Here is a 17,162-nt window from a genome sequence, read left to right on the forward strand (position 1 = left end):
GGATGAGGAAAGCCTCCTTTTGTTGTATTTATTTACAGGGTTTTGAGGTACCTTTTTAAGTATTACATTTTTCATAGAATTTATGGAACTGGCTTTCTTACAATTTTTTAAAAACTTTATACCAACATTTTTGGAGGACCATGGAGCAGTAGAATTTTCAGCCAGATATGTCATCAGTGGAAAGAGAATTTGGCACGGTAGTTTGCATGATCTTCAGTGCTATGACCCTTTTAAAATAAGAAGGGTGTCTTCCAGTTGTCCCCGGGAATAATTACGCCACTGTTGCATGACCACAAAGTTCAGAATCCAACACATTCAACCGTATCTATATTTACTAATGTCCATGTTCAGCCTACATCACCCCAGCTACTTGCTCATGTCCACTTCATCCATCTGGTTCAAAACATTCTTTTCTCCTTTGCCTACTGCTGTTCCTAACGTCTCACATTCTGTGATGTATTTACCAACTCCCAGCTGGCCCCAGCTTGTCTCTGAAACTATCCAGTTACCCCAGACATCTGATAAAGCTAACTGCCCTCCACCCCAGTTTCCTCCACCCCATGCCCGCCGACCTAAACCCTCAGCAAACCCCAACCATTGAGCTTACCCTTATCTTCTCCCTTCCTGGACAGTCTCTGAAACCCATCCTACTCCAGCTTCTGCAGCTCTTCAATACAACAATCAAAGTAATATTAAAGGTAATTTGATCTAACTTTATTCTGCTCTCTTGTGGGAAGATTGTGTTTATCAAACATTAAACCTTAATACAGATCCTAGTTGAATGAGTTACCCCGGTAGTGACAATACCATCAAAATCAATTTGAAAGGTTTAAAATTCATAATAATTTATATCATTACTTCTGTTACTGAAAGCCAACTAATATAAACTATGTCCCTGAAGTTAAAAACATAAAACTGTCATATTTTCACACATACACAAACATTTCTGGATTGTAAACCTTAAATAAATATACTGAATGATTTCTAAGCTATTTACTAATTTTTCTTGAAAATCACCTGTTGGGTGTAATCACAGACATTTATTAACCACCTTTAATATTTTAGTTTTCTACATTCAAGGTATTTTCATTGTTTTTAAAAACAGCTGCAACCTCTTTAGTATTATTAAGGCTTATTACCCTTATTTTTGGGTAAGATTCTATCTCTGTTTTTCTTTGAGCTACTGAGAGCTTTGATTGGTATCAGGTCATTTTAAATACTTCACCCTCTGTGTATTGTACTGTATCTATGTATTATAAATATGTTCATTATATTTTATTCAGCATGTCGAATATTCTCTGATAGCAGGGGATTTATGCTTATTGCAAATAATGAGCACTGAGATTTCAGGGTCTCAGAATATTGAATAATCATCTTCTTGGTATCATTTTTCTACGTAGGTTATCACCTTGTGATAGGGTAGGCCCCCATACTCACCCTGATGGGGTAAACGTAGGCCAGATGGGCCAAGTAACCCATTAGTCTGCAAACAGGGCCAGCGGGGAGAGGAGAGCCCTAATAAAGGGAAGCACACCTGTGCAAGAACAGGTGGGGCGTCTATAAAACCAAGGAAGCTGCACGGAGGAAGGCTGCAATTTTTTCTCCCTGGGACAAGAGTGAGAAAGGGATTGGGATTACTAAGAAAGAGTTTATGTAGCAGATTCAGGAGGTAGGGGTTTGGCTAGAAGGGTGGAGAATGCAAGCCTAGGACAGGCCAGGCAGAAAGCATTCCAGGGGAGTGGCAGGAAGGTTCATGGTAGTACAGACCTTAGCTGCTGGTGCCCCTGGGCTGGAAACCAGTGTAGGGATGGGCCTGGATTCCCCAACCAGCCACTGAATGAGTGGCACAATCTAGGCAGTGAACTTGAAGACTGTCTGGGATCGTTCGTTCTAGTCATTGCAGGAGTGGCACAGACAGGGAGACGGACTTAAGGACTGCCTGGGCTGGGGTGGAAGACTTTGAGAGTATCTCTGAAAGGGGAGGACTATTGTGACTCGGTCTCCTCCCACCCCTCGAATCACCAGTCCTTTAAAATCAGTGTCTCTTGGGGTGTTCTGGATTTTCCAAGAGCTCAGACCATATTTGCTCCATCCACTTCGTCGTCGTCTTTCGTATGGCTTGGGGAGGTAGCAACAACTACAAATTTATATCTAGGTTTGTAGCCAGCACATTGCCACAGCAGTGAGCTGGTAATGTCCTTCAGGCCCCCCGCAAAAGACCAAAGGGGACACTCAGATATGATGTGCTCCATCGTTTGTACCTGGTGACCAGGCACATCTCCCTAGTTAAAAATCCTAATGCGTTTTTGCTTATCTGTCAGGGGCGGCTCTATGTATTTTGCCGCCCCAAGCACGGCAGTCAGGCGGTTTTCGGTGGCATGCCTGCGGGAGGTCCGCCGGTCCCACACCTTTGGCGTACCTGCCACCGAATTGCCGCCGAAGCCGCAGGACTGGCGGACCTCTTGCAGGCATGCTGCCGAAGGCTGCCTGACTGCCGCCCTCACGGACCGGCAGGGCGCCCCCCGCGGCTTGCCGCCCCAGGCACACGCTTGGTGCGCTGGTGCCTGGAGCTGCCCCTGTTATCCGTCATTCTCTCCTGGATATAGACCATTTGAATGTTGCCAGTTCCTTTATCCCAGCTCTATCTTTCTCTGCCATGGCATGGTACAGTGTTCACGGATCCATTCTTTTGATCAGAAATTGCTTTCTGCTTTGGATAATAAAGTGACACGTCCTCTTTACAGTGGCTGATCAAAAAGTACATTCGTGGGAAGTCAACAATTTATTTATTTTTAAAATGCTGTTTTTGAAACCGAGGTAAAAGCCTCTTCCTGATGGGTGGCTCTTTAATACAGAAGTTTGAGTCTAAACAACTTTACTTTATGCAACATCTCTGTGGAGCAGGAGCATACCATTTGAGTATTGCTCTGATTAGACACACTAACCCTGTCTCCTACCTCCTGGCACAAGGTGGTTTCATTTACCTTTGAAACTCATAACGGCATCTAGCTCCTGATTAAATATTGTTCATATTTTATGGCTTTATAACTTGCACTGCTCTGCTCTCCACAAGCTGATCCCCTCCTTTCCTCTTCTTTCCTTCCACCATCTTTTCTTTGCCTGCATCCCCAGATCCAGCCCCTGTATTCAGTTCTCTATGCCCTACAGCATTTGCTTTGGATTCAGCCTCCATCAGATTTAGGCTTCTCTGCAGCCAGCTACAGAATCAACTCCCCAGGAGTCACCATTTCACTTCTCCCTCCCCTCCCCCGCAACTCATCCCCCTCACCATTACCTCCAGATTCAGCCCCAAGTCTGTTCAGTTTCCCAGCCCTAGTGTTTTCTCCCATCCCCTGGGCAGCACTGCACAAATCTCTCCCTGGAAGACCAGCTGAGTAGCAGAAGGAGGGGAATCTTAAGCTCCTCCAGCTGCACTTGTCACAAGCAGCCAGAAACAGCAGCCACGGGGGGTGTGGCGGGCAGCCCCATAGCCAGTATTTCAGAGCTGAGCAAAGATCATTGAAATCTGAGAGTTTCCTGTAATTTCTGTGGCTACTCAGAGGTATCACTTTGGGAAAGGAATGCAAGACTCCCAGATCTGAAGAACAGGGGAGGGGGGTATTTTTGTTTTTTGAGGGGTGGTGGTTATAAGTCTTTTATAAAGTTTACTACATTTTTCATTGCTCTCTTTCCACATGGAAATGAAATATACCCGTAGTCAATTAGGAATAGTGCTCCATGGAATCCATCCTCTAAATGGTACCAAGTCACCGGAATGCCATTGTCCTCCAATCTTTTCTTGTACAACAGTCCATCATCCCGGACCACATCGTACTCGCAGGTCAAGATGAAAGTCTCTGGGAGCTGGCGAACAATGGCATCTTCAGCTAAGAGTGGGGAAAAGGTGGTCTCAAAAACTGGTTTGGCCAAAGTGTAAAGTTCTTCTGAATATGTAGCAGATGCAGATTGTTTGTAGCCTCTGATCTTAAATTCCATGGGGATATTGTCTGGACTCAGCCATTTGCTAAACTTCAGTTTCAAATCCTCAGGCACATGGGAACCTTCTAGGATACCTTTCATCAGTGACAAGTCCTGATTGAGATACTGCATACCAAGTGTAATGGTCCGTTTCTTTAACAAGAGGGGGACTGAACCATTTTGCTGATATGAAGGCAAATTAAAGTCCACAGCTTGGAGAAATGGATAGAGCAGGATCTGGGCTCGTGCCTTTGGGAGGTCTGTTCTACTCACCAGGGTTTGGCAAACAGCAGCAGCGAGTGTACCTCCACTGCTGTCTCCACAGATGATAATACGGGTGGGATCCACCCCATAGTCTTCTGCTGTCGTCATAAAATGTACCGTGGCAGTAAGACAGTCCAAGAACTGGGTTGGATATGGGTGCTCAGGAGCCAAACGATACCTAAAATATCAATGACAGTGGTTTAATATCATCATATCTATGAGTAGTGTCATCTTCTCTTTCAAGTACCTTTTAAAGTTAGAAAAATATATGTTTATTATTTCTTATGTATGTATTTAAAATTCTGCTTTGTAGAATAGCTTCAGGAGTCACCCATCCTTTTTAATTACGTTTTAGACAACTGTAGACACATCATCTGACTGTGTGGTACTGAAGAATTCTGGAGTATGTACCAGTAATCAGCTTTTCTGCTTTTAGGTTTGCAATAAAGTCTAATACGTCCCCGAGTACATATGTGAGAACAGAGATTTATAAAATAAACACTGAAAGTGATAAAGATTTACTATTTTTTGTGTCAGGAATTATTTACAAAGGGAGCCAATAAGCGCTAAGGATTCCGCACGGTTGTTAGCTGAATTCCAATAGCCCAGGATTAAGGGAACAGGTAGTGCCATTTTTAATATACTTCAAGGAAACAACTTTTTGTCCTTTTTTAGGAGTAAAGAAATTGGGAGATAAAATTTCCCTTAAAGAAACACAATATCAGGAAACATAAAAACATTAACCCACAAACACACTACACAGGGTAGTCAGCAACAATCCTCATTCATTTTAACAGCTCCACTAATATGGATGGTTAACATATACATAGGGTTGGAATATACAGATTAATATTCGTTGTGGTTATGTCTTTTTGTTAGCAACTTATGATGCACTCTTGATTAGCCAAAGGTCTCAGGACACCGAAAACATTTGTTAATCAGGGAAGCTAGTCAGACAGTCTGTTGAATACAGACCGCAAAGTCTTTTGCTTGCTTTTTTCTCTGATTGTCCTGGAGCAGCCATCTTCTATCAGGTTATCAGGACTAAAGCAATTTAGCTAGAGATCTTTAGTTACAACATGATGAATGCTGATGAATCGAAGCGTTTAGGGAGGCCACTTTCCTCATTCATTACACCGACATAATTTCCCTGAAAATCTCAGTGATCCATAACAGGGTCATGTGCTTTGACTTTAGCATTTGGGGGATAACTAGCAGGGAGGTTTTTAAAGGTCTGTTCTATCTGTAAACAGTTTTTTAATAGGTAAGGGACAGCAGATGGCTCTCCAGAATATGTAGAATAATTCCTGGGTTTGGTAGGATCAATAATGTTTCTTCCTGTGTGCTTCAAATGGCTTCCTCTTACAGCCCTTTGCATCGGCTCTCAGTGGAGGGGACCACGTTTTAAATAAAAGGGAGTTGGATAACTGCAACTCAAATCATTCAGCTGCTATATTTTTTTTAATGGCTTGGGTATGTTTTTGAAAACAGCCTCGAAGCTTGAGCTTTTAATAGTGGATGCCAATATATACAGATATTATTTAGGTGCGTACCAGGGCAGTGGCTGTTAGTTGATAACTAACACTGGAACGAAGTAAGCCAGCCCTTCACAAAAAACAGTCAGTGCTGGGGGATGGAAGGAGAGGCACAACTTCCCTTCCTGCCCCCACGCGCACGACCCTTCTTATCAGTCCTACACAGAAGCTCCCAATTCTCCTGTAGTCTCTGTGGAGAGAGACAATGGCATGCTTTGCAGTGGGGGGACTTGAGGACTCATTTGCCAAAGCTGCTCCCCTTCTCCAGGGGTGAAAGTAAGTCCAGTGACTTACCGGTACGCTGGGGCCAGCTCTGGCCCCTGGAAGGGGCAGGGCCTAGGGCGGAAGGGGCGTGGTTGGGGAATATCTGGCTAGGCGGTAGTAACACTGCAAAGGATCTAGGTGCTCTAGTGGATCACAAAATGAGTGTGAGTCAACAATATGATGCAGTTGTGAAAAAGGCTAACATCATTCTGGGCTGTATTAACAGCAGTGTTGTATGTAAGATAAGGAAAGTAATTGTCTTTCTCTACACAGCACTGGAGAGATCTCAGCTGGAGTACTGTGTCCAATTCTGGGCATCATAGTTTAGGAAAGATGTGGACAAATTGGAGAGAATCCAGAGAGAGGCAACAAAAATGATAAACGGTTTAGAAAGCTCTCGGAGGCCAATATCATCAAATTGTGTCCATACTACCCCCAAATTTGACCCGGCGATGTCGATTTCAGCGCTAATCCCCTCGGGGAGGAGTACAGAAATCGATTTTAAGAGCCCTTTAAGTCAACAAAAATGGCTTCATCGTGTGGACGGGTGCAGGGTTAAATCGATCTAACGCTGCTAAATTCGACCTAAACTCGCAGTGTAGACCAGGGCTGAGAGGGGGTGTCTCACGGACATATACACCTGGAAGCTGACCCATCGTAAATGGTTCCCACATAATGCAACTGAAATAAAATCACTTACCCAACACACACAACCACTGAGTTGCTTCTCCTGGCAATAAAACGGCATACTCTTTCATACATGCCTGCAACACAAACATTCTCAGTGGAGTTGTATTAATGTCTTCAAGATATTCAATTCTATATCCCTACAAAATTAGAAGAAAATTCACATGGGTGTTCATTTTTGATGAGGGACTCATGATCTTACAGGAGGATTAGGGGGGTTTATGTGACTTGGAATTCTGCTCATCCTTGGTTTACTAATCCAGAGAGTCTTAGGTCTGGTCTATACTACCCGCCTGAATCGGCGGGTAGAAATCGACCTCTCGGGGATCGATTTATCGCGTCCCATCGGGACGCGACAATCGATCCCCGAATCGGCACTCTAACTCCACCAGCAGAGGTGGTAGTAAGCGCCGCCGACAAAAAGCGGCAGAAGTCGATTTTGCCGCCGTCCTCACAACGGGGTAAGTCGGCTGCAATATGTCGAATTCAGCTACGCTATTCACGTAGCTGAATTTGCGTATCTTAAATCGACTCCCCGCTGTAGTGTAGATGTACCCTTAGTGTGTTCAGTATGTGGCAAAGGGGCCTCTCAGGTTTTTCACTGGGAGTTAGTTGTGTGCATTGGGGCAGAAGTATCCAAACACCATACTCAAAATACTCCTCAATGCCTCTTTGAGTGAGTCAAGGTGTGAAAGTAATGTCACTTAAAAAAAGAGTCAGACTCTCTGGAATCTGTATCTCCTTCATACTAATGAGCCTGCGTTGGATTTTACCTGTCCTTGGCCTTGACACTACTAGATTTTGTGGGGGGAGTGGCACAGAGATGAACTCTCCCACCATTTTGTTAACATCTGTGGGAGCCCTAGTGAGGACAGGACACCAATGTTGATTCACATTTCTACCTTCACGTTATGTAAACCAGCCCAGTGGGAGGTTGGACAAAGACACCACCGGTACCACTAGCAGGGCCACATCCAGGGTAATGCAATGGTGGGATTTTCCTAAGGGGCAAGTGTGGTATTTTCTTTCACACACACAGAACTACCTCAGACCTCACAACTTTCCACTGCAAGGGCAAGACATTTTTTTTTTAAAGCTTGTCTCTACTAGTATAAACATACAGCATGTGCATATACATGCATATATAACATAAATATTATCTTAATTTTTTTATAATTGTTCATGCAGCTTTTTTCCTGTGGTAAGGAAGAACAACACATGACAGATACCAGGAACATTGTATAATACACTTCTGGGAGGTGCTTGCATGGTCACAGTGATGAGCAACAGATAAAAACCAGAATAGAATATAGTAAAAAAGAAGTGGTGTGTAGAATGAAGAAAGGGAGGGGAAAGGAAACTTGCAAGGGAAAGAGAGTGAAAAGGAGTGCTGTAAAAGAGTCAATAATGAGTGTGGGATATAGAATGAATGATAAGGCAGGCAGGAAGGGATGAGTGAATGAAATGGTAGCTGGAATGGTAGGGTAGAGATGTAGAAAGAGAGAGCGAGAAAAGGAGTCCAAGAAACTGCATCCATAGATTTTTAAATCTGAGTTAAGGCTGTCATTTGTTCCACATATGGAAAACAAATGAGAAGGAACGTTGTCTGGGGGCCAGTTTCATGGAAATGTAGTAATTGTCCCTTCCACAGGTCCTCAGAATAGACCGGGCCTTTATTCCAAAAGCCATGACAACATCTTAACACAGATCTTAGGAAATGTCTCGGCTGTCTATTTGTCCGAAACAAAAGAAAGAGATGATGGAATAGTGCAAATTGGATATTGGAAGGGAAGATAAGTGCATCTCAATTGCACATTCAGGAATTGAGCAGCTTTGTTAGCCAAATCCTCTGAGGCATCCCCTGTCACAGGGCTTAAAACTTGCACCAAGGAAGCATATAATGACAAAATGGGCTACCCCTTCAAAAGGGATTATTATAGCTCAGAGGAATAATAGATGTCTGATGAGGACATTTGTAAAGTTTCTATCTGTTTTAATACCTCCTTTTGCAGACACTACTAGAGCTGAGTAAATAATTGTTTGTTTTCAAGGCAGTGGCTGAACTGAAAAAGCCAAATATTTTGTTTTGGTTCAACCCAAAACATAATTTTTTTTATGATTTGGGGTTTCATTTAGTTCTTGGGTGCCTTTACCCTTTTTGCTTTATTTAAATCTAGCTACATTTCTAATCAAAACTTTGTTTCAAACCAAAAGGTCAAAACACTTCATTTAGAAACTCTTGAAACAAAACTTTGTCTTAAAAAAAAAAAAAAAAACACTTTTTCATAGAAACTATTCACTGAATTCACTCCCAATTCAAGAATAGTTTTGGTAAACCCCAAACTGCATTTTTCTTTGAATAAACTATGCTTCTGAAAAAAATCACCCCACTCTAATTACAGCATCCAACACTCAGTCTGCATATAGGCCAAGATTTCCCAAAGAGAGCAGTGATCTTAGATGCATCAATTTTTTCCCAATGTGAGATGCCTTTAAAGGGCCCTGATTTTTTTAAAGGGTGGGTACTCAGCACCTACTGAAATCCAGATACCTTATGATGTCTCAGATTGGGCAACCAAAAATATGTCTAAGGGATTATTGTTATCATGGGAGATTTTTCAAAGGTACAAAGGACATTTCGGTGCTATAATTATTAACGAAGTTACTGATCTCGAAGACTTCCAGCCTGGGAGCAGTTTGCCTAGCTGAGGCCACAGCTCCAATTTTTCTGTCTCCAATAGCAACAGTGAAAGGGAAAAGTAAAGTAATTCTCATGAATGGTCAGAGAACAGAAATCCAAGGATAAGTACAAATTTTCGTAGAAGGGAATGCTTAGCGGCATAAATACCGGCCAGTCTGACTAAAAATATGTAACTTTTAAGTTTGGTTATCATTCTTAATTTATTTTTTAAATTCTTAATTGCAGTCGTTCTTAATTATCATGTAGGAACTATCATAATAGAAGGAACTAGATAATACTTCGTATTTATCATAGTTCTTAATTTCTTTAAACTTCTTACCTATGCTTCCAATCTGGCCAACTCCTCCGTGAAGGTAAAGGACTCCTCTCCTTCGTCCAGCAGATGGCACTTTCGGGTGGTAAACCCTCACTGACACCTTTGCAAACTTCAAGTCCTCGATGAAGAGATTAGCATTATCCTTCCAAGGTGGTATTCCATTCAAGAAGGTCCTGATGAGGTAAACCTCCTTACAGATGCCCAGTTTCTCCAAAATCCTCCCCTGTTTATAGGGAGACAGAGACCAAAAATTAGTTCCCTATCAATGTGCTTCAGCTATACCTTGGAGGGTGAACAGGGAACTGTCTCCATAACCAATTCAAACTTCGGGGTCTGTGCCGAAGCTGCCATCGAAGGGCCCTGTTGTGATGGTAACGTGCTCCTTCATTCCGAAGTAGATTCAGACAACCAACTTGTTTCACATGTGCTACCAATTATCCTTCATATTAGTAATCAAAAAGTTGTAATGATAACTCTGGCTGGCTTTGAATTGGTAACCTACAGCAAAGTTGAAATGCTCCTTCTCCCACTCCCAGTGCCCTGAGTCATGCCGTCCTTACCATTACAGAATTTTACTATAAGCCTAGTGTAGTTGACATCTTTGGCAGCTGGATAATCCAGACCTTCCTCAAATAAAAAGTATTATTTTCAGACTCTGTTACTAGGGTAGGAAATCAATGTTTCCCTCCCGCTTGCAATAATCTTCATCACACAAGCTAACACTTTGTTAAAATGGCAAAATCAGTTCTCTGCTCCCTCTCCAAATTCACAGCAATTCTGAAATTGCTTTAGAAATTTGAACACTAACAGACCTTCCTGGTTGATTGGCAATGATCCCAGGCTTGTGATGTCAACACTACCCAGTGCAACATGGAGCGGGGTTTTCCTTTTTATTTGGTAGCAATTTCCTGTTTACAACAGGAAACTTAGAAAGCCCAGACAAAACCTGCTAGGGTATCCTTGCCATGTCTCAAATGGGTTCATTTTTAGGATTCATAAAACATCTAGGATGAAAACCTGTCTCCATTGAAGTCAATGGCGAAACTCTTGTTGACTTCACTGGAGCCAGGATTACCCCCCATAAAATATATTGGGGTGTGTACGGTGCTCAGATGAGAAGCTCTATAGGAGGCACACATTTTTTATTTATTATACATTCACATACAATTGCATGCAGCTCAATTTAACCCATGGTATGGGGATCTATGGAGCTGTTGGTGCACTCTGTGAATAGTGGCAAATATAGAATTATTGATGGTTTGTTTTTTAAATGGTTCTGTTACAAAGTAGAGACATGGTTTCTGCCCTGACCAGCATATAACTGAAATTTATCATGAGACAAAGGAAGGGACAGCAGGGACAACAATAGCAATAATTTTGTAGGAGTGATTTGGGTGAGGTAAGGGAGATATTTTGGGCAGGCTGGACCAGCGCTCTGGTTTAGGCCTCAGCTGGAGTACTGTGTCGAGTTGTGGTCAGCAATGTAAAAAAAGGATATAGAGAAACTGGAAAGGATCCAGAGGTGAGAGACAAAGATGATCAAAGGGACGGAACGCAAGCCCTGTGAGCAAATGCTGAAGGAACTGGATATGTTTAGCTTGGAAAAGAGGAGATTAAGGGGGACGACAACGTGGTAGCAGTCTTCAAATACTTGAAAGGTTGCCATAAAAAAAGAGATGGAGAAAAGTTGTTCTCTCTTGCCACAGAGGGCAGGACAAGAGGCAATGGGTTCAAACTACAGCAAAGCCGATGTAGATTACATCTCAGGAAAAACTTCCTAACTGTAAGAACAGCAGGACAATGGAACAGACGCCTAGGGCGATTGTGGAGCCATCTGTCTTGGGTGGTTTAGACGCAACAAATCCTGCATCTTAGCAGGGGGTTTGACTAAATGACCCTTGTGGTCTCTTCTAACCATATGGGTCTTTGATTCTAAAGAAAGGAGGAGCATGAGGAAGTACAGGTCCAACTTTTCAGCTAAATGCTGGAGAGCTCTCGCTTCCTCTGTCTATCTTGGTGAAATCCCGCTCAACCTCTGTGGCCGGTAAGGAAAGGACTCATCATGTTGAATGACTCTGAAGGGGACACAGCATGAGGAGCCAGCATTTAATTTGTTTCCATCCCAACGGATAGAGCAACAATAACGCCACTCTGGAGTCAACTGCCCCTTCCAGCGGCCAGTCTGTGGGGGCTTTTTAAAAATGGTCAATTCGATCTTTTCTAAAACTGGGCAGGAGCAGACAGGGATATTTCCTCTTGTCTGAGGCACTCGGGGTGTGTTTCTTCGACAGTCAGAGGGTGTGACTGCCACTCAAGCGGACATACGCGAGCAATCTTTAATCTAACTATCTTGGGTCCTTGAACAGTGAAGCTGTGGCCACGCAAGGCTCAGCGTGGGCTAGCCCAGCGAGGAATTTCCCAGGGTTCCATGGGGGTGGGGGCGTTGCACAGCCTGCCATGAAGCTTGAGCTGTTGAGGCTTTGATGTTCTGTAACCCAAAATAGCCAGATTAAAACTAGCCCAGGTGGTATGTCAGCTGGAACCGAAGTCACACCCTGTTACTGCAGGATAGATATAACCACAGCACCCCCTGATTTGATCTAGACAAGGGTGGAGTGGCTTCAGTACTGTGCTACATGACTTCAGACTCATCAAGAGTTTATTAGTCTGGCTAATCACAGCTCAAACTAGGGTGAGAATAAAGGAAATCTCCCTCACATTGCCCTGCAGAGCCCCAGGTGCCTACCTCACAAGTTATGTGAAATATTCTTCACAGTCAGTGCTAAAGTGACTATTTGCTTCTGGTTAGCAACAACAAAGTATTGTTATCGCAGACGTCATCAGGTGGTGCTGTTCCACGTTGTCTTCCAAAAAAAGAACGAGGAGTATTTATGGAGTACTCCTCATTCTTTTTGCTGATACAGAATAACGCGGCTACCACTCTGAAGATTGTCTTCCGAGTTCTTTCTCTTAGAGAGTGAACAAGTTTTTAGTCTTGGAAGAAATTCATGTGTTGTTGCCAGTTCTTGGTTATACTAGGTTCAGTGAGTAGAAACTGTCGGAACAGCAGGAGAGTTTTGCTTTCTGCCTTAGCCCTGGTCTACACTGTTCCAGGGCGGGTGCTAACATTTTGGGGGCGGCGACCGTGGCGGCTGGATCTTCAGCCACCCTGGTTGTCATCGGTATTTCGGGGGCAGGACCTTCCGCCGCCTCTGTGGGAGGCGGCATTTCAGGGGCGGGACCTTCCACTGCCTCGGGCGGCAAAAAAGCTGGCGGCGCTCCTGCACTAGTGGGTGGGATCGATCTAAGTTATGCAACTTCAGCTACGTGAATAACGTAGCTGAAGTCGACGTACTTAAATCGACTTACCGTGGTGTCTTCACCGCAGTGAGTCAACTGCTGCCACTCCCCCATCGACTCTGCCTGCGCCTCTCGCGGCGCTGGAGTACAGGAGTCGACGGGAGAGTGCTCGGGGGTTGATTTATCGTTCTAGTCTAGATGTGATAAATCAATCCCCTCTGGATCGATCGCTGCCCGCCAATCCAGCGGGTAGTGTAGACATACCCTAAGTCTCTGATTAGAGTCCATTCTTAAGGTAGATTTTACTCTCTGAGATCGGGCATTTGTGTTGGACTGAGATTCCTGAAAGAAGGGATTGCCTGCATCTCTGATCCAGGACTGATAAATGTGTAAAAGCAAGTTACAGTTAGAGTATATCCATACTCTGTATCATTGACTTTTTCCCCTTCACTGGGGAGCTGACCTGGAAGGCCACAAAATCTGCTACCGCTTGGTAGTGAGGTGACCCGGCTTGTCAGAAGAGGAACATCAGTATTGGAAGAAGGGGCAACAAATCTGATTTACTTCTAACAGCGTGTTAAGGTCTGTAGTCAAGAAGCCTTTTACAATTTAAAAGCTTTATTAAACCAACAAGCTTATGAACATTTTCTTATATGCAATAGATGGTGTGCTTTAAATTAACTATCTAAATACACAACTCACATTACCTAACAAAACAACAACAGCAAGGAAGTAAAAAACAGAGCTACCTTCCAGTTTGTGCCATCTACTTCTCCATTTGTTGATATACAATTCGGCACTACCACAATTACCATAATCAGCTGTAACCCATAAGGATGCCAGCCTCCGACTCTGAAATGTTGCAACAAGTGTAACACAGAGAGTTTCCAGGGAAGAGTATATGCTGTCATCAAGTCTTAACATGCTAAAAGCATGAGCTAGCATCTTGATATCTGCCTATAAATGGCCTATCTTCATCCATTTTAATTCCTACATTAGTAACTCATGAGTTGGCATGGTTTTGAATGTGTCACCTGTTGCAACACCTAATCAAAAAACACAATTTTCTGGTGGAGCTGACTGCAGCAATCTCTTTCTTTCCAATAGCTATGGCAATGGGAGATGTATTCTCAAATTTCATAAGAATTGCAAGCTAGCATAAAAAAAAAGCTGAACGACAAGTCAATTGTGACCTCATTTCACAAGTTTGTCCTGCTCAAAGATTCCTCCCACAATCAACACAAATGGTGTAGCATGCGATCCACAGTAGACACTCAAGCTGAAACAGTGAAAAACAGATCCCATTGGCAACAATAGGCAGTGGTGGAGATTTGCAGCCCTATGGAGGAAGGGTTATGGTTGTGCTTCGTAGTCTGTGGTGTACAGCAGCTCTAGTGGTAAGATGTGTATCTGTGGGTGGAAGGATAGGGAATGTGTATTCTTAGCTCATTTAACTTTTCAGGTGGGGGGACAATAAGGGACAAGTTGTTTTTAAGTGTGTATTTCAAAATTTGGAAAGGCGCTTATCTGAGAGATGGGCGTGAGTAAAGCTGGTGCTTGTAAGGGCTGTATCTTTAGCTTAGAAAGGTTCCAAAAAAAAAAAAAAAAAGGTGAGGTTCCCCAGGCCACATTTCTTAAAGGGACCATTTAAAATTAATTTTAGGGCAAGTCTACACTGCAAACTGGAGGGCGTGGTTCCCAGCACAAGGAGACATTCTGGGATTATTTAGTCTGGGATTATTTAGTCTGCAGAAGAGAAGAATAAGGGGGGATTTGATAGCTGCTTTCAACTACCTGAAAGGGGAATTCCAAAGAGGATGGATCTAGACTGTTCTCAGTTCTAGCAGATGGCAGAACAAGGAGTAATGGTCTCAAGTTGCAGTGGGGGAGGTCTAGGTTGGATATTAGGAAACACTATTTCACTGGGAGGGTGGTGAAGCACTGGAATGGGTTCCCTAGGGAGGTGAGGGAATCTCCTTCCTTAGAGGTTTTTAAGGCCCAGCTTGACAAAGCCCTGGCTGGGATGATTTAGTTGGGGATTGGTCCAGCTTTGAGCAGGGGGTTGGATTAGATGACCTTCCGTGAGGTCCCTTCCAATCCTGATATTCTATGATTCTTTTGCTAGCTCTCCTTGAGCCAGTGTGCCAGAACTAGAGAGGTTGGGCTAGTCACCCCAAGTATGGGCGAAGAGGTGTGTCCTCAGGGCTGCTAGCCATCTTGTAATTTGCCTCACTATGGCTCCATTCTATCTGTAGCGTGCTATCCTGAGCGCTAGTCAGGGCCGGCTCCAGGCACCAGCTGAGCAAGCTGGTGCTTAGGGTGGCAGATTGTTGGAGGCGGCATTCTGCCCAATCGTAGGGCGGCACGGCCGCTTTTTTTTTTTTCTTGTTCCGCTCCAGCTGCCCTGTAGGGGGCGGCGACACGGAGAACCAGAGCGCCCTGCAGGGCAGTCCTCTTCCTTCCCTCCCCCCGACCGGAGCAGAGCCCTCCCGGCAGGTGGCAGGAGGCGGCGCAGCGGGAGGGGCCGCGTGGCAGCGCCCCTGGTGTAGCCCTGGCCGCCCCCTTCTCTGTCTCTCCCGCCAGCTCCCTCCCCTTCCCAGCCGGTCCCCCTGCACCCGCGCTCCAGCCGCGCGGCAGGTTATTGTTTTGTTTTGTTTTTTGCTTTGCCATTCTGGCCGCCCTGGTTTTTTTTTTTTTTTTTTTTTTTGCTTGGGGCGGCCAAAAAGCCAGAGCCGGCCCTGGTGCTAGTGCATGTATGTTTCCTTCCCTGGCAATCTCTCTCTCTCTCTCACACACACACACACACACACACACACACACACACAGAGAGAGAGAGAGAGCTTGACGTGTAGACTTACCCTTGGGTTATAAACTAATTAAAGATTTCCTTGAAAATCCTCAGAAAAGTCAATGCTGACTCAGATGATGTGCTGTGAATTTGGCAAAGATACATTGTATTCGTCACACACACAAAAAGAGGTGGCTGAATCCCTGCTAAAAAACACAACATAAGCCTCACTGTGGAATCACAGCTGACAGCTCCTTACTACTGCTTTTAAGTAGAACTCTCTTCATGGCCGGATTCAGACCATGCCTAGCTCCTAAGCTGATGTAAATTGATGCAACTCCATTGACTTCAATCATATCTCTTGCCTCATTTTAACACTTCATATATTTATATATATACACACTATAGTCTTTCTTACACCTTGGACTGAAGAACTGCAGGTTGTGCTGCCCCTACTTGAAGTCTTTCTACTGTATTTGCATAAGCAACAGGTTTCACAGCCCTGCCCAGAGCTCCTACCTAGCACAGATTTTATCACTCTTTATACTTTTTCTAGAAAGGCTTTTGCCTAAACACTAAGAAATAATTCTCCCTCGCAACTACCCGTGAATGATGTTGCCTGGTGCTTTCTTCTCTTTACCTCCAAGAATTAACCCAGTTGACAGGGATCTTGTGCCAGCTCTTTACAATATATTTAAACGCTGACTCTTACAAACATTCACCTCTGTGTTCGGAAACAACAATCAAACCCGAGTTTCAAACCAGATACACTCACCAGACCAAAGGCAAAGTTCACGACGTAATGAAGAATGTAAAGCTTTATGTGCTGATCCACTTCTCGAGGGATTTCAGCCTTTGGATGTTCATAGTAAAATGCCAATGCCACCAACAAGATAAAAGCAACAAGAAAAATTTCCAATGTGAATTCCATTTCACGGTGCTGAGAAGGATGGAACTAGGAACTGACTGCTCTCCTGCAGTTGTCTCCACAGCTAAAATCTCCAGTGGCAGGAACAAAAAATCCCTCCACACCCCATCCTCCTACTCCTGGAAATACTCATAGGTAGGTGAAGATCTCACCACATCAGAAAAGGGGAAGGCTTGCATAAATGATTGTTTCATATTAGTAGATATAATGGCAACACACATTCTAGATGTGTTTTCCTACTGTGCCTATCATTATGGGATTAGTGCTTCTCTTGGCAAAGATATATTAGCTCTAACGAGAGACCTGAGATTTCTCTTCTCTCTCTCATATTGCAGTACTTCATTGCACTGATCTTGCATTTCTGTTCTTCTCTTCTCTCTTCCAGTCCTGGGAGCTGGCAG

The 17,162-nt window shown here is 43.9% G+C and overlaps 1 protein-coding gene across 1 annotated transcript; it reads right to left on the reverse strand.

Moving 5' to 3' along the window:
* Window positions 1–2,769: 2,769 nt before the first annotated feature.
* On the reverse strand, window positions 2,770–16,794 carry LOC128826123 (arylacetamide deacetylase-like 4). Its single transcript, XM_054009224.1, has 4 exons — window positions 16,609–16,794; window positions 9,749–9,968; window positions 6,742–6,805; window positions 2,770–4,420 (listed from the first exon to the last, which is right to left on the reverse strand). Exons 1-4 carry the CDS (start codon window positions 16,762–16,764, stop codon window positions 3,646–3,648), a joined length of 1,215 nt encoding a protein of 404 aa, XP_053865199.1. The 5' UTR covers window positions 16,765–16,794; the 3' UTR covers window positions 2,770–3,645.
* Window positions 16,795–17,162: the final 368 nt, after the last annotated feature.

Source organism: Malaclemys terrapin, chromosome 19 (assembly GCF_027887155.1).
Source record: "Malaclemys terrapin pileata isolate rMalTer1 chromosome 19, rMalTer1.hap1, whole genome shotgun sequence".
In the NCBI taxonomy this organism is placed as follows: domain Eukaryota; kingdom Metazoa; phylum Chordata; order Testudines; family Emydidae; genus Malaclemys; species Malaclemys terrapin.

What these genes read in the sequence shown, in the direction of transcription:
- LOC128826123 (XM_054009224.1), bottom strand. Translation starts at nt 16,764, where the DNA reads ATGGAATTCACATTGGAAATTTTTCTTGTTGCTTTTATCTTGTTGGTG. An exon ending in TGAACTTTGCCTTTGGTCTG is followed by an intron (nt 9,969 to 16,608) that starts GTGAGTGTATCT and finishes CCCTATAAACAG; the next exon opens with GGGAGGATTTTGGAGAAACT. An exon ending in TGGCCAGATTGGAAGCATAG is followed by an intron (nt 6,806 to 9,748) that starts GTAAGAAGTTTA and finishes TTTGTGTTGCAG; the next exon opens with GCATGTATGAAAGAGTATGC.